The sequence below is a fragment of the Impatiens glandulifera genome, chromosome 1 (assembly GCF_907164915.1).
Source record: "Impatiens glandulifera chromosome 1, dImpGla2.1, whole genome shotgun sequence".
In the NCBI taxonomy this organism is placed as follows: Eukaryota; Viridiplantae; Streptophyta; class Magnoliopsida; order Ericales; family Balsaminaceae; genus Impatiens; species Impatiens glandulifera.
The window spans coordinates 16,245,056-16,268,481 of NC_061862.1; the positions used below are offsets into that span (position 1 = coordinate 16,245,056).

The window sequence follows — 23,426 nt, forward strand, 5'->3', positions numbered from 1 at the left end:
TATTAAGGAGATGATGTGGTTGTAACCCTTTTTGCGAGAATTGGGTCAAGACTAAGAGGGAAGTGTGTTGCGATGCGATAATTAGAGTGTCATTCATTTGGCGAAGAATCCGGTTTATCATGGCAGGATGAATCATATACAGGTTTGTTAACATTTAATTTGATGAGTTGTAGAAGATGGAGTGTTAGCTCTTGAGAAGATTCTCAGGATTGAGAATCCAACTGATATGTTAACGAAAGCTGTGACAAACGAGAAACCGAAGTTGTGTGCAACTTCAGTTGATCTTCTTCGTTAAGACACCATATGGAGAGGCTCAAACTATTGAGAGAATATGAAGTTAGTCTCTAAGTGGAAGATTATTGAGTTGTAGAGCCTACATTTATAATAACTTATACAGAAGTTAATTAGAGTTTATTGGGTTTGTGTTTGAATTTGGACTTGGGTCTGACTAATAGTTATTTAGATTTTATTATCTAAATGTTTATCCTATAAATATATTATTGTTAAGAGTTTTAGAAATTAAGATAAAATTATAGAGACATAAAATGTGAGGCAAAATTTATGTATATTCATAGTGAAATTTGGTGGCTACTGAAGTTGACGTAACACATTTAAGTGAACCACTATAAATTTATGTTTTTTTTTGTGTTTTTACACCTCGTTTAAAGCATGTCATAACTAACAAAATTTTCTCTTAAAATAAAGATGACAACTAACTAAGACCCGAATTTGCTCCCACATATTGGGAGGGCACCCACACAATCTTATGCGGACAATGTTCTAACAGATCGATGAGGTGGTGTCAAAGTCAATTCACTTCCTAGTCTTCTCGAGATAGATCCAAATGCCTCACACATTTTTTAGGGCCTTAGGTCAAATAAAATGGAGTTTTGAATCCTAATAAGTATATAGAAGGTTATTGAACTTTCTTCACTTTACAAATGTATCAAACTTGTTGGATATTCATTTATCATAACTTTTTTAGAACACTTTCCTTACTTATCTAAAGAGCTAGATATATTTATAAACATTTTTTAATTGTAAAAAAGTAAAAATATCTCAAGAGGTCAAATTTCAATACTACATGAACTTATAAACACGTTTTAAATATATATATATATATATATATATATATATATATATATATTAATTAATTAATTGTTGATTCTAAAATTCTCCTTTCAAATTTTATTAAAAACAATTTAACATTTTTATAAAAAAAAAATCGTTAAATAGTTTAAATTGAAAGAGTTAAGAACATTATTAATTTTATCATCATTGTGAAAGTCAATGTTCTCTGTTTTTTCGATGTAAATAATTTTTTTTTTCTCTTTTATATGTTTAGATAATAAAATTTCCTATAACAAATAGTATGTCCTAGAATATATATATATATATATATATATATATATATATATATATATTATGAACAAAAGTTATATGAAGAATAAATAAATTAAACAAACAAAATATTTTATTTTATTTTAGTATCAGTTCAAGATTTAGACAATAGAATCCTTTTCGATTCAAGTTCTAGTGGTACAACAGATCACTTTTATATATCTCAAATACCTACCAAATATTTGCACACCCAATTATACAAATATATTTGATTAGGGCTTTCGATTTTTACAATGATTTTAAATGAATGAGACTCCTATTTAATGGGAAAGAGAAATAAACAATATTTGTCCTCCCCTTTTAGACTACATTTTCTCTAAATTAGTCTTGACATATTATTTTACATATTATCTTATTTGTCCTCCCTTTTAGACTACATTTTCTCTAAATTAGTTTTGATATATTATTTTAGAATTGAACTGGCCATTTAATTACTGCTAAATGTTGAAAATTTTAAAGAGAAATATAAGGAATGAGAATAATATGACAAAAATGATAGTCATTTTTTAGTGGATTAAAAGTTTAATAAAAAATAATTTTAGATTTTTAATCACTCAAAAAATAAATAAAGTATCTCAATTTTTTTGTTATATTATTTTGGTCTCCTATATATATATTTTTTTAAATTTTTTAGAAGTATTTTCTTTGGAACTAACGCCATAATCAATACGAATAAAAAATAAAATTATTAGTCCAATTTGGTATTTCTGGGGTCATGAGTTTTATGTTGCGGCTGTATGTTGAAATGTGGGCGGTTGAGAATTAATTATTAAAAAAAATAATTTGTCTACTTTTTAGAGGTTGACTTTCAATTCAATTCATATCAGTGGGGCTGCCCGTGTTTTATTTATTTGATTGAGTACAATTAACAATTGTTATATCATCGGTTCTTTATACTCATAGGTTTATTTTCTCATGAAATATTTTGTATTTATTTTGGAGGATCTTGAATATATATCAAGAGAGTTTATAGTATGTATGATGATCAATTATATAAACAAATTGTTGATCATGAAATAAACCCATTTGAATAATAAGATTATATATATTTGTACATGATAAAGGTGTCCTTATTTGATGTGAGAATTTGTTTAAGTTTGTATAATGGTTGAATATTTATCACTCAACATTTATATCAACAAAATTTGAAAAAATAAATTGATCCAACGGTTATATGGTCATAGTGAATTAGTTAGAGGTCATACAAGCCCCTCGGTTTACCTTAGGTGTAGTATAGAAACTATGAAGAAGACTCGTAAGCAACGACAACAAGTTTGGATGGCTTTATTGGATTCAGCGAGGCAGTTTTCTCGAAGTCAGACGACGGGTATTGGAGCAGTTTCACGGGCTCTCTTGCTCTTCAACTTGTGGTTTCAGTAGATCTTCATTAGTTAAATGGTTGGTGAAGGAATCCCAAACTTATATTTAGTGAGGTAGAACTAGGCCTAAGGTTTGAGGCCCAATTTGATTTGCCTCAATATTAAATATAAAAAGAGAAAAAAGATATGTGTGATTATTTGTTATATATATATTATTGTAAACGAGAAGAGTATGTGAGACTAAAACCTAAAACAAACAGAGAGATATTGTTTGTAATTCATATTATAACTTTATTGAATCGATTATCCAACAGTATGACGTATGACATTGTTGGTCCGAACCTGAGTAAGATTCTTGTGTTGTTATTTCGTTATTTTTTACTTTACGCTATTGTTGTGCAATCCACTACGGTTGCTATTATTCATCTTTCATTCATAGGATGATAGTTTTCACCACGAACTGGTATTAGGGCGAAGTTAGGCTAAGGCTGCCACGTTTCGATTTTTTGTGAGTTTTTTTATTTGATTCTGTCAATTATTTTGAAGATTTGAGATGGGGTCGACTTCTAGAGTTGATATCGAGAAGACCGATGGGCCGAAGGACTTTAGGTTATGGAAGATTAAGATGAGGGTACGCTTAGGCAACATGTAAGTTTTTAAAGCACTCAATGGGGAATCGCAATTACCGATATCAATGGACACGAAGAAAAAGATGGAGATGTTGGAAAGGACTTATGACATCTTGATTATTAGTCTTAGTGATAAGGTGCTACGATAGGTTGTTAGTGTCACGACGACAACTGAGGTGTGCCTTCAGTTGGAGTCTTTGTATATGACTAAGACACTATCGTCTCGGATCTACATCAAGTAGAGATTTTTCAAGTTTAGAATGGATGAGGGGAAGGACTTGCAGACGCATCTCGAAAAAATTCTCCTTAATTTGGAAAACATCGGGGATAAATACAAGGATGAGGATAAGGCGCTGATAATTTTGAATTCTTTACCGAAGTCGTATGAGACATTTGTAGACATACTTAAGCATGGGAGGGAGGAGCTTACCCTCGATGATGTGATGAGTGCTTTGAGATTGAAGGACCAAAATAAGAAAAATAAAGAGAGCAATGTAAGTGGAGATACTCTTGGTTCGAGGGAGAACCAAAACGAGAGACAATAAAAGTAAGAAGAAGATATGTTTGAAGTCTCTCAAGAAGAAATATACTAAGTGCTACAATTGTGACAAGGAGTGGAACTTTAAGTGAGATTGTCCAGATTTGAGTAACGACGGAAGAAGAGCAGAGAAGCGGTGGTTGTTCAAGAGATCGAGAATGGGTACGAAAGTGCGGACGTTCTCGTTGTCTCCACTAATTAGTCTAACAAGCGTTTGATTATGGATTCTATGTGTTCGTTCCATATGACATCTAACGAGAGTTGGTTCGAGACCTGTGAGAAGACTTCGATGGGCGATGTTTTATTAGGTAACAACAAGTCTTGTAAGGTGATGGAGATCGGAATAGTGCGTTTGAAAACACATGATGGAATCGAGAGGGTATTGACAAACGTACAACACGTCTTAGACCTTCGGAGGACTTTAATCTCTCTCGACTCACTAGACCAATTTTTTTTTGCATGGAAGGGTGAGAAGAACGTATTGAGGGTCACAAAGGGATCATTAGTGGTAATAAGAGGCATGCGAGAGAAGAGTTTTTATGTCTTTTAAGGCAACACCTTGGTTGGTGATATGGCGGTAGTGGTGGAGCCTCGAGATGTATCGTCCACGAGTCTATGGCATAAGATATTGGGGAACGTGAATGAGAGGGGTTTGAAGGAGTTGAATAAGAGAGGTTATTTTGTCAAAGAGAAACTTGATAATTTAGAATTTTGTGAGAACTACATATACGGTAAAGCTACGACTCGGGAGATGCTTAGTTATGTTCGCTCAGACTTGTGGGGGTCGACAAGGAATGCAACTCCGGGTGGAGGTCGGTAATTTTTCACCTTCATTGATGATTGTTCGTACAATGTTTGAGTATATATCTTGAAGCACAAGGATGAGGCATTTGTTAAGTTCAAGGACTGGAGATGTCACATAAATCACATAATCTTTACCCTAATTATGAATTCTAAAAGCCTATATATATAAATTGTAAACGAGAAGAGTGTGTGAGACTAAATCCTAGAACAAACAAAGAGAGTTAGAGTTTGTAATCCCTATTATAACTATATTGTATCGAATCTCCGAAAGTATGACGTAAGACATTGTTGGTCCAAACCTAGGTAAGATTCTTGTGTTGTTATTTCGGTTTTTCTTACTTTTATGTTATTGTTCTGCATTCCACTACGGTTGCTATTATTCTGATTTCATTCTTAGGGTGATAGTTTTCACTCCAAGTACAAAGGAATATTTTGGTATTTTAATCAAAGTTTGGTCTAACGATTTTTTTTGGCCGAAATGGGTCATGACATTGGACCATTTGGGCTGTTCTTGGGTTCGTAGAAAAGCCCAGACTAAGGCCTACATGTTTCGTTTTGATTTCATCTCAAAACAGAAAGCGTAGCTCATGTCATATTGATATGAAGTTTGCACTTGTATTTGGCTCGTCTAGTTGGATAGAAAGTTTGTCCGAGCTCTCTCGGTCGACTCAGGTCGAGACAGTCGAGTGACAGGCTGGACTTGGTATCATTGGAAATGTATGTTCAATAGATACACTTTCGGTTGAAATTCATCAAACGAGGTGGTTTGTAGGTCTCTCAATTTTTGATGGAAGACATGTGGCTCAAATCTGACTAAGGTGGTTTATGGGCGACCTCGGGATTGATGTGGATTGAATGGTATGTTGTGCTTGGTACCAAAAGAAAGGTTACTCAAAAAACTTTCGATTTTGATTGGTACCAAGTAGAGCCCAAATGGTTGGGTTTAGCTCGAGATATGACCGAATGAAATCGAGTTTATCACCTATTAGCTCCTATGACTGAATATGTTCATCGCTTATTCAAGGCTACTCGCGATGCATTAACACTTAATGATGCATTGAGATCGATGGCAATCTCTTGCTTGTTGTCTTAGCTTTAATTTTGACACCTTATAGGCTCAAAGGTACCCTACAACTTCCCCAATCATTCTTTGAACTCGTTCTAGCTCTTGACTTCTTTTGAGATATTCTTTTTGAGATTTCTGGAAAATTTGAAGTTGAATTTGGAAATCGGTCTGAACAGGATTATAAATATTCTTTGGTTCTTTTAGTACTGAAATCATCCAATTTAGTTAAGAATTTAGCATATAAAATGTGTCATGAAAATTTCCCTTCAATTCTTGATGCTAGAAATGAAGAACAAGTGAAGAACACCTTAAGGTATTCTTGAGCTAAAGCAATTTCCGGTTGAAGACCGAAAAGCACCCGACGATGACTCGGTGAGGACTCAACCGAAGAAGGAACAAGATAGCCTCCATCCTTCCGTGTTTGACCTTGAGTGAGAACGTTGATCAGCTAAGTTTTGGGTTGACTCGGGCCTAAACTCGCCTAGTTGACTCACCTATAGGTCTGCCGGCTGTCGCCCGTCTGCCTGGCGCATGCTACCTCCATTCCAGTGCCGGCCTTCACGCGCCACCATGTACGACGGAGCTCTGTCGGTTTATTTTTTTTAAGAAAAAATATATATATATATATTTTTTAATATTTTCCTAAAAAATGTAAAAACACAAAATATTAATCTCAATACTTTTCCAACGTTCACATTATCAACTATATTTATGTATATTTTGAATTATTTGACATTTTTTAAAATTTATTACGTTTTAATCAACTCAAAATGGGTTAAGAGATATCCGTTTTCACGTTAAATTAATAGACGACTCATATAATTATTATTGTTTTATGCGGTGTTATTTGGTTTGATTAATTTAAAAAATTAATTATTTATCATAAAATATTATTAAATATAAAAAAATTAAATACAACTTGAGACATAAAAATACCCATAAATTATAAAATATTTAAATAATTATATCAAATAAACCCTAACAAAGAATTATATCTAAGTTATTAAAAACACTTGCACTCAAATAACCCAAATCAAACAAACATTAATATACTTCACAAAATATGATAGGGGTGGGTTTAAACACGTACCTCTACCAGCCCATGAGTGACTCGGTCATATACATAGATCAATCTAGATAGTCAAAATTTGACATATATTAAAACTTACATATGTTCAATATTTTTTTTACAAAGTCAGTCTAATAACCGACACTATAAAGCCTAAATATAAAAAAAAAAACAAGTCATCATTATGAAAATTGTACAACACAAATTAAATTAGGTCAAAACAAGGGAATCTTAGGTCTAAACAACTATCCAACTATTAGGAGATGTATTTGAGGTGCCAAATCTCGTTGGTCTTTCTATCCCAACTTCACTTTTTATAATATTTTAAATAAATTGGGAGATTTGAATTTGGTTGTACTATGGATTTGTATGTTAACTATCTAATTTTTTAGGAAAATTTGAAAAATATTTTATGTATTTAAATATATTTTAGAGATTTTGTATTGCGATCTGGGGTTTAGTTACACTCCGAAAATGACTTTAACGTTTTGTAGTGTTTGTCAGGTTGATGGTCTCTGATTTAAATTTTTGAACAACTTTTAAAATTTTGTTTTTACACTTTATAATTATTTTTTTTTCTCTATCATAATTATTTAAGGTATTAAATTTAATAATTTAAATCATGTTGATAGGATTATAACAGATTTTGAACCTAAAATATATTAGTTTTTAAATAAATCACATAAAAAATATTTAATTTTAAAATTGTAGAATATTTTTAGAAGTTATTTGTATATATAAATGCCTAATAACGACTCTTAACCGTAGAAAAAAGGTCTTCCGTAACGACTCTTAGTAACGGCGCTCGAACGCCCTTACTAATACATTTTATCAGTAACAGTTATAATAAACCGTTACTGTTAAGATTACATCAGTAACGGCTTATTATAACCGTTACTGATAAAATGTATTAGTAACAGTCATAATGGATCACCGTTACAGATAATAGCGGCTTGATTTTTTTAATCGAATTAAATGAATCAATAACGGTTTTTGAGAAAACCGTTACAGATATGGCTTCAGTTCATTATTTTGAGTGGGATATTAGTAACGATTTTGAAGAAAACCCGTTACTAATAGGGTAATTGTAACGGTTCTCAACATAACTGTTACTGATAGTGGTTTGTCGTTTTGTCTTCTTATCGAGTATCTGTAACGGTTTTTGAGATAGCGGTTACAAATATGGCTTCAGTTCATTTTTTTGGGGTGGGATATTAGTAATAATTTTCCTCCAAAACTGTTACTAATATGGTAATTGTAACGGTTCTCAGCATAACCGTTACTGATAGTGGTATGTCGTTCTGTCTTCCTATCAAGTATCTGTAACGGTTTTTGAGATAATCGCTACAGATAGTTAAATAATATCAGTAACGGTTTTCGAAAACCGTTACTGATACTTTGATATAACTTCATCAGCGTCGCTCTCTTTCTTTTTTCTTTCTTCTCTTCTTCCTCCGTGCTCCCGTTTTCTTCTCTTCTTCCGCCGCCCGTTTGTTGAAGTCGTCGGCGGTAGAAGACGCCAATCAGGTAAGTTTTCTTCTTTCTGTTCTTCCTCCCGTTCTCTCTACCAGTTGAATCCGATCATCCGCCTATTTCTCTCTGTCGGTTGAATCCGATCACCTCCCGTCGCCGTCGCCTGCAATCAATCAGGTAAGTTCATCTTTTTTCATTATCTTCTTGCAATCTATTTCTAACACTATTCTTTGATTGTCTTTTGCAAAAATTTAGAATTTTCCCGTTTGAACTGTTGAATTAGTTCTTCTCTGTCGTTTGAACTGTTGAATTAGGTATTCATATATTTTTTTCCATTATATTCTTTCAATTAGGTTACTTTTTATGTTGAACTGTTGAATCGGGTATTCATTATATTAGATTTCCGTTTGAACTGTTTGAACTATTGAATCATGTTGCAAAAAATTTAATTTTCGCCGTTTGAATTTGCCCTTGTCTTTGCTGTCGCGGATTGTAGTTTGGCCTTTAAAATCCAGGTTAGTTCTTATTTACAATCAATTGTAAGATTAGTAGATTATTGATGTTAGGTTAGTGGATAATTTGTATGTTAGGTTAGATAATATTGAATGCTAAGTTAAATTATTTGATGTTAGATTAAGTTAGATTATTTGAATGTTAGATTATTGGATTGGTAGATTAAGTTAGATTATTTGTATGTTAGATTATTTATGGATTAATATTGGTTTATTTGATTAATTAAGTTATATTATAGGATTGTTAGAGTAATAGATGATTCATATGTTAGATTATTGATGGATTAATGTTGGTTTATTTGATTAAGTTAGATTAATAGATGATTTGTATATTTGATTATTGATGTTAGGTTATTTGATTATTAATTTGTATGTTAGGTTAGATTATAGAACTGCTATAGAAAAAGACTCGACTAGGAATGACCTGCAGTTGGCTGAGTATGCGTTCGGGTCTCAAGGACATGGGCGAATCGTGGGTATGGGCTCAGGTGTCACACCTACATCTTTTAGAGCAGATGCTCGTGGGGGTTCTAGCACACCGCGTAGTGACACGCAATAGATCCGTGAAGAAAATCGAGTTTTTACTTGAGGAGATGTAGAGAATGCGAGAGGAGCGTGAAGCTGAGAAACTTCAGTCACGGAGAGAACGCGAAGAAGCATTATTGGAGCGTGAAATGGAGCGTCAAGAAGCACAAAAGGAGAGACAACAATCAAATGAAGAGCGTGATCAAATACGGGATGAGATGATTGTGATGAGGGAGCAGATGAACTTCATATTATCCCTGATTCCCGTTAACTCTCGCCCTCCACGTCCACCTGCCCCTCCCACTAGAGATGATGCCCCTTCCACTTGAATTCTGGTTAGTTGAAGGTTTATGTAGTTTTTGAAGTCTAGTTAATTTTTTTTGTTATGTGTTCTTTGAAGTAGGTTAATTTATGGTTTTTGTGGATTGATGAATTATGGATTTATAATTGTATTTTGTGAATGATTGTTGTTTTGAATTGATGATTGTGGTTTTTGGTTATTAATGATTTTGCAAAATGGATAATTATTATTATTGTTGAATTGATTATATAGGTACAAATATGAAATATTAAAAAAAATAAATTTTTTTTTTTTTAGTAACGGTTTTATGCATTAGAAAACCGTTACTATAAGTTTATTTGTAACGGTTTAACAAATAAGAAAATCGTTACTGAAACTCATTGAATAATAGTAACGGTTTTTGAAAACCGTTACTGAATGTCCTTGAACAATAGTAACAATTTTCGAAAACTGTTACTGTTGTTGAATGAGTTTCAGTAACGGTTTAATAAAATAGAAAACCATTACTAATGTAACTTTATCAGTAATGGTTTAACCTCAGCTAAAACTGTTACTGTTGTTTAAGGAGTTTCAGTAACGGTTTTTGAAAGTCATTACTGATACTTGAGAAGTATCAGTAACGCTCGTTTCTGTAATGAATGGTAACAATTTTATTCGCCGTTACAGAAAGTTATCAGTAACGACATTTGATGCTTTCAGTAACGGTTAATATCCTTTTTCTACTAGTGTAAAATACTTAAAGGAACCAACTAACCCAAGCCAACAACTTTTTGATACTAAACATTTACCTGATTTAGTCAAGTTTCTATTTATTTTGTTTGTTTCTATTATATTTTGTATTTGGAAACAGTCCAGGTTTCAATTATTTTAGAAATTGATAGATACATATTATTTTAAAATTAATTGTTTATTTTAAATCCATATTAACGAGCCAATATAAGAATTTTTAAATTTAATTTTGATGACTTGAGATTATTTAAAAATTATAAATTAGAGATATAAAAAATTAGTGTCTAAAATGTCATTCAATAAATAAAACTGATAATTTAATTTATAAAAGATTCGTACTTATTTATTTATTTTTAATTTAGAAAATGAGCATAGTCGTATATCATGATATTATTTTCCGTTCAAATTAAAACGTTTTTAATCTAAATTGAACTCGTAACCTAGTACGAAACTTGTTTTCAAAACATCATCTATTAATTTTTATAAAATGAATTATTCACTGTAATAAATAACGGGATATTGTTTTGTGTATAAGTAAAGCTTTCCAAAACCAATAAGGGTGTGTTTGGTCACCCTGGAATTGACATTGAAATTAGAATTGGAGGGTCCAATTCCAATTTTTATGTTTTTTTAGATAATTTAATATTAAGAATTGAAATTGAAATTGGAATTAGAATTTCAATGGAATTCAATTTAGTGTAATTTAAAAGTTCTCAATTTCAATCTTTTTAGGTCGGAATTGTAATTCTAAATTAATACGTTTTTCACGTTTTTGACATGTTTAACATGTTTTTCACATATTAAACATGTTTAACACATTTTTCATACATTAAACACGTTTAACACGTTTTTAACACGTTTAACATGTTTAACATATTTTTCATACGTTTAACACGTTTTTGACACATTTAACACATTTTTCACTTCCTTGACACGTTTAACATGATTTTCACGTTTTTAACAGGTTTTGACACGTTTAACACGTTTTTGACACGTTTAACATGTTTTTCACATTCTGGCATATTTTGCACGTTTTGGCATGTTTAACAACTTTTTCACATATTTGGCACGTTAAACACGTTTTTGACACGTTTAACACGTTTTCGGGTTTTTGACACATTTAACACGTTTTTAACACATTTAATATGTTTTTAACACATTAAACACGTTTTTAACATATTAAACATATTTATCATGTTTTTGGCACGTTTTTGACATGTTTATTAGGTTTTTTTACGCTTTGACACGTTTACCACATTTTTGACATGTTTAACACGTTTTTCATATTTTAGCACGTTTAACAAGTTTTTCATATATTTGGCACGTTTAACACGTTTTTGACACCTTTTCATGTTTTTAACACGTTTAAAATGTTTTTTAACACATTAAACGCGTTTAACACGTTCTTGACATGTTTCACATGTTTTTTACGTTTTTGACACGTTTGACATATTTTTAACACATTTAACACGGTTTTGACATGTTTAATACGTTTTTAACACGTTTTTCACGTTTTGACATGTTTAACATGTTTTTCACTTATTTGACACGTTTAACACATTTTTGATACGTTTAACACATTTTTACATTTTTGACACGTTTAATACGTTTTTCACATATTAAACACGTTTATCATGTTTTTGGCACGTTAAACACATTTTGATATGTTTAACACATTTTTCATGTTTGTGGCACGTTTAACACGTTTTGGTATGTTTAACACATTTTTGGCACGTTTAACACGTTTGATAAATTTTGGCACATTTACCACATTTTGAATGTTTAATACGTTTTGGCCCATTTAACACACTTATGACATGTTTAAAATGTGTTAAACATGCCAAAAATGTGAAAAATGTGTTAAACATGCCAAAAATGTGTTAAACTTGTCAAAATGTGTTAAACATACCAAAAACGTGTTAAACATGTTAAAAACATGTTAAACGTGCCAAAAATGTGTAAAATGTGCCAAAAACGTGTTAAACATGTCAAACATGTGAAAAGATGTTAAACGTGTTAAATAGTCAAAACGTGTTAAATGTGCCATAAACGTGAAAACGTGTTAATCTTATCAATACGTGTGAAAAACATGTTAAACGTATTAAAAATGTCAAAAACGTGTTAAAAATGTCAAAAACATGAAAAATATGTAAAAACGTGTTAAACGTGAAAAATGTGTTATATGTGCCAAAACGTGAAAAACGTATTAAACGTGTCAAAATGTGTAAAACGTGTGAAAACGTGTTAAACATTCCAAAAACGTGTTTAACGTTCCAAAAACGTGAAAAACATGTTAAACGTGTGAAAAACGTGTTAAACGTGAAAAACATGTTAAACATGAAAAACGTGTTAAACTTGTCAAAACGTGTGAAAACGTGTTAAACTTGTCAAAACGTGTGAAAAACATGTTAAACGTATTAAAAATGTCAAAACGTGTTAAACATATCAAAAACGTGAAAAACATGTTAAACATGTGAAAATGTGTTTTAAGTGTGAAAACGTGTTAAACATGTCAAAAACGTGTTAAACGTGCCAAAAACGTGTTAAACGTGTAAAAAACGTATTAAACGTGCCAAAAATATGAAAACATATTTAAGAAGTTAACATTTTGAACCGATATTTTATTTTACAAACATAGGAATTGAAATTTAAATTACAATTTTATCATTTTCCCAAACATAGAAATTTAAATTAAATTATAATTATATAATTTTTTCAAACGTAGGAATTAAATTGTAATTCAATGCCAATTCTCATGAAATTGGAATTAGAATTTCAATGCCAATTCCAATTCTCCCTCATCAAACACACCCTAAATGAAATTTGGCACTTTTTTTTTGGGGAAAATATCCCGAATTAGATTAGAGTTTAAAAATATATATTAATTTAATAGTATTTTTTTTATTAATATAATAAAATTAATGTTTATACAGTTCTATATACACTACTTAAAGTTATTTATTAAATAAAATAAAATTACACTAGAGACAAATAATATAAAGCTAGAACAAAAATGAGCACAAACTAATAAAGCCAAAAAAATGTTACTATAATGGTCTTTTAAAAGATTCAAAATTATACCAATAAAAAAAATAGGAGCACAACACAAATTAACCATATTATGGGAGACAAGTGTTTGAATAAAGTTTATATAAAAATAAAATAGTGATAAATTATGAAAAATAATAATATGATAACACAAAGATCATTAATGTGATAATATTTGTTTTAAGCTAGAAAATTAGTATTACCCTTACAATTATTTTCACTTAGGGTGAAAATTTAAACATGTGACATTTATTCTATTAAACATTGATATCACTTTATACTAATAAAAATGTTATACAGTTTCAAAATAATATTGAAAATTTATTACTAATATTATCACTAATTAAATTATTAATTATTAGTATAATATCACTTTATTAATAATAATTAAAACAAAATAAATAATATTATAATAAATATTTATTTAAATAAATATTATAATCTATATGTAATATATATTAGTAATTGAGAAAATATATTTAATTATCATATAATAATAAGTTGTAAATGATAAATATAAATGGTATAATTAGAAAACAAAAATTGATAATTATAATAAGAGAGAGTTTAATTATTAGATTAAATGATGTGAGGCACCAAACAGAGGTTAAACTAGAGTACTAGACCATTACCCTTTCTTTTGTTACATTTTTATCAAATAAATGTTTATTTGGAAATTAATATTTTGTCACAATTACAATCATTTTTTTTTAAATGTAAGTAATTTTTTTTTATGATATGAAAGATATAAATGAATTTTTTTAAGATAGAAAATGAATTGTTAATAAATTTTTAGTTTAAGTTAATGTATTTTTTATCATTTTTTTTATAACAAGCCTTATATTTTTTTTTTGACAAATTCAAAAATTTATATAACAAATAATCTTCCAAAGGTTGTTTCTACTGTATACCCTATTTTGTTTGTTTTTCATGGAGAGATTTTTTTTTCTTTTTTTAAATTAAAAGATAAATTAATATTATTCAAATTTAATTAATTTAAAATTAGTTTTAATTTGTAAAAATTAAGTTTAATTTAAAATTTAATATTATATATATTTTAAAACTTATTAAATATTTAAAATTCAAAATTAATTAATTTTTTAAGTTTGAAAAACACTTTAAAATAATATATTAATTTCTTCTTAATAATAATTAAGTCAATTACACAATTTATCTAGTTAGTTACTATATATCTGTCTAAAGATTTAATTACACAATTTATCTAGTTAGTTACTATAGATTTGTCTAAAGATTTTATTTAATGTTGTGTCATATATTTTGCACGGATAAGAATATAAACAAATATTATTTTTCTATAAATATTTTAGATAAAATTAATATTATTCAAATTTAATTAATTTAAAATTAATTTTAATTTGTAAAAATTAGGTTCAATTTAAAATTTAATATTAACATATATATATTAAAATTTATTAAATATCTAAAATTAAAAAAATTAATTAATTATATAAATTTAAACACCACTTTAAAAAAAACATTGATTTCTTTTTATTAATAATTAAGTCAATTACAACATTTATCTTGTTATTTACTTTAGATCGATCTAAAAAATTTACTTATGTGTCATACATTTTACTCTTATCAAAAGTAATGTTAAACATGCTTAACATATTATCGACTTCTTATTCATTACCGTGACTTTTTTTCCCACCAATTCGACAAACCAACCACCAATCACATAATTCACATCGCATATTATGACTTCACACACTTTCATACACCTATTATCTCTCATCAAATCAACCAATCTCAATAGACCTCACATATCATGACCTCACATTTCACATGCCTCTTATCACACTCGACAAACCAACCGACCTCTAGTATCGTGAGCTCACATATTTTCACATTTCGGTCAATCAAAATTTCATTTATATTATTTTTAACCACTGATATCTTATTTATTATTAGTCTCTTATCCCCACAAATCTCACCTCTCATCTCATTAATTTTAACTCTTATCGTGGCTTCTTTACCACCAATCGACCTCTTATCTTGTGACTCACACTTTTTCATATTCCTCTTTATCCACTCGGAAAATTACCTACAAATCTCAATCAACCTTTAATCTTGTGACCTCACACAATTTTACAATTCGATTAATCAACATTTCATTCATATATTTTAACCATTAATATCTCATTTATTACCATCCTTTTTTATTTTACCGTGACTTCTTTTTTTACCCCCATTTTGGTAAACCGACCACAAAATCTTAACCGACATCTCATCTTGTGACCTCACACACTTTCACACACCTTTTATCTTGGTCAAATCAACATATATTTTTAACAAATAATATCTCATTTGATACCAACCTCTTAAATTATTCTTCACCTCCGGCAAACCAACCACCAAATCTCAATCAACATTTCACCCCATCTCATGACCTTACACACACTTTCACACACATCTTATCCCTCGTCAAACCAAACATCAATTTCCCCAATCAACGTCTCATCTTGTGACTCACACTTTTTCATATGTCTCTTTATCCCTTTAGCAACCACTCATCAATCATAATTTCAACCTCTAATCTTGTGACCACACACATGTTTATACTCCAGTAATTCAACATCTCATTTATATATTTTTAACCGTCGATATCTCCTTTTATTATTGGCTTCTTATCCCGACAAATTAACCACAAATCCTCACATCGCATCTCATCATATTTACTCTTATCGCGACTTCTTTTACATCTACTTCAACAAATCAACAACCAATCATCGACTAATTTTGTCAATCAACATCTCATTCATATATTTTTAACCATTAATATTTAATTTGTTAAGAAGACCTCTTATATTTATCCTCACTTCGGCAAACCAACCACCAAATCTCAATTGACATTTCATCTCGTGACCTCATACAATTTCACACACCTCTTATCCCCTCGGTAAACCATCCATCAATTTTAGTCGATCTCTTATGACTCACACTTTTTCATATATTTTTTATTCACTCGGCAAACCACCTAACAAATCTTAGTCGACCTTTTGTGATACACACTTTTTCATATGCCTTTTTATATCCCTTTGACCACCCACCAATCTTAGTCGACATATTTTACCCTCACTTCAACAAACAACAACCAATTACAATCGATTACACACCTCTTATCCCACGTCAATCAACCATTAATCCCCCAATTGACCCTCCTGTAGTGACTCACACTTTTTCATATGACTCTTTATCCCCTCACACACTTCATATCCCTTCGACAAACCACCCACTAATCTTAGTCGACCTATTGTGATTCAAACTTTTTCATATGCCTCTTTATCTATTCTGAAAACCACCCACTAAATCTTAATCGATCTCTTATGACTCAAACTTTTTCATATGTCTTTTTATCCCCTCATCAAACCACCCATCAATCTTAGTCGACCTCTTTTACCCCCACTTCAACACATCAACAACCAATTTTAATCGATCACACACCTCTTATCCCTCGTCAAACTAACCATTATTCCCTCAATTGATCATCATCTTATGACTCACACTTTTTCATATGCCTCTTATACACCTCATATCCTCTCGGTAAACTACCCACCAATCTTAGTCGACCTCTTATGACTCACACTTATTCATTTTCATATTTATCCACTCGATAAATCACCCACCAAATCTTAGTCGACCTCTTGTGACTCATACTTTTTTATATGTTTTTTATCCCTCGGTAAATCACCCATCAATCTTAGTGGACCAATTGACCCTCATCTTGTCAAACTGATTATTAATCCCCCAATTGACCCTCATCTTGTGACTCACACTTTTTCATATGTCTCTCTACCCCCTTGGAAAACAACCCACCAATCTTAGACGACCTATTTTACCCCCACTTTAATAAATCAACAACCATTAAAAATTGATCACACACCTCATATACTTCGTCAAATCAACCATTAACCCTCCAATTGACCATCATCTTGTGACTCACACTGTTTTTATACGCCTCTTTATCCTCTCGGCTGACAAACCACCCACCACCCGACCTACATCTCGTGACATCACACTTTTAAATGTTCATCAAACCAACCAAAAATTTGACATCACACTTTCACATGCCTCTTATCCCTTGTTTAAAAGTTGTGTTGTCATATATTATAATTAAGAATGCATTCTTTAACATTGATCCCTCAAATATTTATAATACTCACTTTTAAATTTGCAATTTTGGGGATTCAAACTCTGGTCTTAAACATGAAATATGAACACCTTAACCGTTAGACCACTTGAGATTGTTGAAATAATTTTATAATTTTGTGTATGTGTATATATTTTGTATTTAATATTTATTATCAATTAGTTAATTTGTTGACATCTTGTGACTCATAGTTTTTCATATGTCTTTTTATCCTATTTTCACACGCTTCTTATCTCTCGGTAAATCAACCACCAATCTCAATCACATTTTTAAACGTCTATTATTACTTAGAAAACCAACTACCAATCTCAATCATAGTTTCGCACGCCTCTTATCTTTCAGGAAACCAATCATTAATCGACCTCTAATCTCGTAACCTCACGATCCTTTATTACCCACCTCTTGTCATTTGGAAAATCACATCTCAGTCACACTTTCACACATCTCTTATCACTAAGAAAATAAATCATCAATCTCAATCGACATTAACCTCGTGACCTCACACTTTAGTCAATCAAATATTTGATTCATATTTTTTAACCACTCTCATTTGTTATCGACATATTATCCCTCGGAAAACCACACTCGGATCACACTTGGTTAAAATGTTGTACTTGTTTTGTTAGATAGCAAGTTTGAAACATATCTATAGTATTTGTTATTTTATTTTTAACATTTTCAAATTTATGGACGGATCAATCCACGATCCAACTCAAGTATATATATTTACTCTAAAATATATATCTAAATTAACCACAACTTTCACCCCGGTAAAATAAGCAAAATAAAGTTAAGTATTATTATTTATTATATATATATATAATAGATATTTTGAAACTCGTCTTTTGACTGTCAAGTTTTCATAGATATTTATGTTGATATACCAAAAAGTTGACACAAATTGTGATTCTTATAGAAAATAAAATGGTTTCACTCTAAATACATAAGCAAGTAAATAACCATACTCCCACTTTAATTTAAAGCTTTATCTTTTTGTTTAATTTTTAAGAAAACTTTATTAAAAATTCCAAAAAAAAAACAACAACCTGAGTTTATGGATTGGAGCAACACAACTTTTAATCTAATTTAGAGAATCAACTAACACATGAAGAGGAGTAAAGGAACAAACAACATACAAACATCCACACAAACAATCAATAACAAAAACAATAGAAAATTTCTCGCGCCTTGAAGTTAGATAGTTTGGTGACTTCCTCGTAATTGATTAACCATTCTTGACATAAGTCACAATTCTCTGGAGTTGTAGGAATTCGCCTCCATGTATGTATAAGCGCGTGTCCATCAAGAACAATAGACTGCTAAGTCCGATCTTCATTTCTTTTAACCCTAGAAAAATTCCGCATTTCTTTCAATCCACAATTGATAAATGTTGTTGGAATTGAAGTGATCGGGTCTTTCTTATTTTAGGCAAAACTCTTTTAACTTGAATTATTGTGTAGGTTTCAAATAATAATAATAATTATAATAATAATAATAATAATAATAATAATAATAATAATAATATAGTTGAATTTAAAAATAACAAAATGTTTGACAAAAACAAACACAAAACCCATACGGCATTGATCATATATAAGAAACCAAGAAAAAGTTGAAAAACCTACATTCAGCTTAATCGTATATTGGCTACAAAAAAAAATATTACTGAACCAATAGTCCTAAATCATAATTATCTACTAGTAAAAATATTTTAACTCAAATGAAAATAATTTGGTTTAATTGATCTGAATTATTGAATTCAATTTTCATCAAAAACATCTCATTTTAAAATTATTAAAAAATAAAAATAAAACGTTAAAAAGTACATAATAATCACTAATTGCATATATATAGTTCAAAATTTCAATCATATTAAAAGCTCTAATAAATCCAACCAAACATACAATCATAAATCATATCAATTAATAGTTCTGTACAAACTAAACCGAATTCATATTCTATAAATATTTTTGATTAAATAGCTATACATTGGTCTGAAACCCTAATTATTAACTATGATCAAATATACATACATATATACAAATCCCTCCCACTAATAAAAGGATCTGAAACAAACTAAGGCACTGATCCAATCCCACACCAAACTGAGCCAAGTTTTGAGCACTCAATAACACTTGTTTGGCTCTATCATGAAATAACATATTATCATCATGATCATCATCTTCATATCTTGAAGTAACATTATCTATTTCTACCTTGGGAGATCTAAGCAATCTAATATGACTCTCCAAATCATGAACACAAGATGGGTTTTCCATGTTGAAGAAATCAAGAGCCAACTCAGTTCCCACATGAGCATAACATGAAGAACTATGATCATGCAAAAACCTAAAATTCTCATTCAAGAAAAATCCAGGAAACCTAGTGATTGGATCGTTAACATTCACAATTCTTAATACCTTTACTCCCAACTCATCAAGCCTATCCTTAAACGCTAGATTCCCAACTCGTGGCCCCGCAAAAGAGAATACCTTGATCGGAACATCTTTGTTTAGCTCGAGCTCGGCTATATCATATGCTAAGAGCAAAGCTAATGAACTCCCCATGCTATGACCCGCGACAGTTATACTCAGTTCTTCTCCTTTATACTTATTTAGAAGTCTGGAAATTTCGGCTAGGAGTTGCTCACGACAGCTCTGCAAGCCAAATTTTCCAACCTTCTCACTTGAAGTATAAAGGCATAGAAATCCAGCCTCGACTTTCACCTCCTTCCGGGGATGATTAGGGTTAAATCTAGCCGGAGTTAAAGAACTCATGAAATTGACTAACCATTCGTTATAGGTAACGGTTCCCCGAAATGTAATAACCAAATCCCTCCGTCCTAACCTTCGAACTTCATCGTCGGACGAAGCCGCCACATAACCTATCCACCTACTTTCACACGATGTACTAATGCCTACATCTGGCGTGGCATAGATGTATTTGGTTACATTGTAACCTAAGTTTCCCAATCCAACCTCCTCCATCATTGTTTTTTTACCATATTTACAATTTAAATGTCTTTTCGAAGTGGGATCGAGATCAAAGGTTTTGTAACATGCGATTACAAGGTCCCCATAACGAATGATCTCTTGTCGGAGTAGAGGATCTAACGAAGGATGAACCATTTGTTCCCAATTTGTCGAATTGTGAACTTGCCTCCGCATTTTTGTTATGCAAGAACGAGTTGTTTTCATCGCGTTTGAAAGTGCTAGTGTCGTAACCGGGATTATTGACGACGGAAATGAAGATGAGAATGTGGATATTGTTGTTTTGAGTGTGGTGGCTTTATGATCAGCACTAAATGCATGGAGCTTTGCACTTAGCACCATTGCACGTGAAGAAGCCATGATCATGATGGATCAACAAGAACAAGCTAGCTAGTAGAGTGGATAATTAAAGTGATCCACAGATCTAAGTAGCTAGCTAGGGCATATATATATAAATTAGTTGATCATTATGTGTCCCATTGATTGAAATTGATCAACATTTAACAGTAGATCTAGAGTCTCGAAAGAGAGGGAGGAACTGGGAGGCATGTTTGGCGAGGATTTGACCAAACAAATCTATAATATTGTAATTAGACCAACAATTTCATTTTTTTATTGGAATGAGTGGTCGGTTAGGGTTTATATAATCACGCGGGACCCATATTTTTGGAGTATATATATTAGGTTTGATATTAGTGCATGATCATTGGATTGGTTCAATTTCCAAGTTAGCCCCTAAAGATAATATATAACGTACGTACGGTGATTCAAATCCTTTATTTATTTAACCAAGATATTATTTGCCAAGTTGATCAAAATGAAGAAAAACAACATTATGAGCAATATGTTCAGATGTCAACACAAATCCAAAAGTTAATCATCATGATGCAAAATGAAATTATGAGGAATTTTAGGAGGAATTAAAAGGGGGGTTAAACACATTTAAGTTCAGATCAAATCAATAGAATCCCAAAATTATGGAAAAAATAAAGAAAAGAAGAATGGCAAGTTAAAGATATAGAAGTTAATCAAGATGAAGCAAAATAAAATTATGAGAAATTCAATAACAGTTTAATTTATTTATATTTTTATTTAATCTATTAAGATAGTTCAAGTAATAAAGAGTGATTTCTAATCAATCAAACATATTTGATTCTCTTTATTTAAAACACATTAAGGTCTTGTTTGATTCAGCGTTTAAACGTTGCGATTTGAACGTTTGCCTAATAAGCTGCTACAATAACTTTACGTAATAAGCTCACACAAAAAAATTATAATCAAACACATTTTTGCGTTTAAGCTTATAATCTGAGTGTTTTTCTTTCTCATTAATTTTAAATATTTTTTTATTCATTCTCTCTTATATATTTCATTTATTTCTAATTATTTTATTCATTTTCTCTCATATATTTAATCTCTTTCGAATTATTTTATTTATTCTCTCTCATCTATTTCATATATTTTTAATATTTTTATATATTTATATAAAATTATTATAATAATAAAGTATACATTTAAATACATTTTTATTTATTATTTATAATATATGTATCTTAATATATAAAATAATTAAACAAAATATAAATACATTTTAATTTTTTTAATTTATAAATATAATTTTAAAAATCAAACTAGCCTTAATTAATTATCTAAAATTACATATTATAATTGAGATGAATTTAACCGTCACCTAAATAAATCATATAGAAAGAGTGTGAGATGGCCAAAAATAGAATTGATAATTAAAAGATTTAGTAGAGGGGAGTGTGAAAAAGTAAAAATATATATAACAATAACAATAAATTACTTTTCTTTATTGGATGAATCATCTAAATATTTTTTGAAAAAATTAAAAATAAAAATGAAGATGGAGACAAAAGAGTGATTTTCAAATAAGATAGAGGTTTTTGGAAAATTTAAAATATTATTAAATATTTTTATATATAATTATATATTTTTTATATCATATATATTGAATATATTTAAAATTATATATTTAAAAAAAATAATATATTAATATTATTTATTTTAAAATATATTATTTTTTAATTTAAGTCATTTATTAATATTTAAAATTATATATTAACAAAAATTAATATATTAATATCATTTATTTTCAAATAAGTTATTCTTTAATTTAAATTATTTATTAATATTTAAAACCAAATTAATATATATATAATATTAATTATTAAATAATATTATAAATATAAAAAATAAATAAATTAAGCGTATAAACTAAATCAAGCATACTCAGAATAAGCTAAATAAATTGATAATAAACTGAATTAAACTCGCCCTAAATAGAAGTGAAAGTCACCTAAGATCCTGGTGATTTCCTAAATGATAATAATAAATCACATTAACAAAAACCTGTAAATTAATCCAGATGAAAGCAATATAAAATTAGAAAACAATTAAAGAAAAATAGACAAATTTAAATTTAGTTCAAATGTTAATCAAGAATTTTATAAGAGAACAATTAAGCTAAAAGTAGACCTCCACTACTGTTATGATCTTTTTTAGCCTCACTTTTTTTATTAGGCCTGATTTGGATTACAGTTATTTGAATAACCTAACAGGAGAAAAGAAATAATGACAGTTGATGATTTTGAAGAGATAAAGATTGTTTTTGATAAAAATACTTAAAGTGTATTAATATATATAAATAAAAAAATATAATAATTTAAAATAAATTGTATTTTAGTTAATGAAATGAGTGATGTGATTTGTAATATGTGATTGATTGAAAAAATAATTTCGTATAGGTTAATTAAAAAACTTTGGCCAAACAAGGTCTTAGATGATCTTATTATGTGACAAATGATGTCATGATTAATTTTGTAATAGT

General features: G+C 29.7%; 1 protein-coding gene across 1 annotated transcript; it reads right to left on the minus strand.

Annotated features, from left to right (window-relative positions):
- Nucleotides 1-19,594: 19,594 nt before the first annotated feature.
- On the minus strand, nt 19,595-20,935 carry LOC124919136 (phospholipase A1-Ialpha2, chloroplastic-like). The gene has a single exon (XM_047459306.1). It carries the CDS (start codon nt 20,933-20,935, stop codon nt 19,595-19,597), a length of 1,341 nt encoding a protein of 446 aa, XP_047315262.1.
- Nucleotides 20,936-23,426: the final 2,491 nt, after the last annotated feature.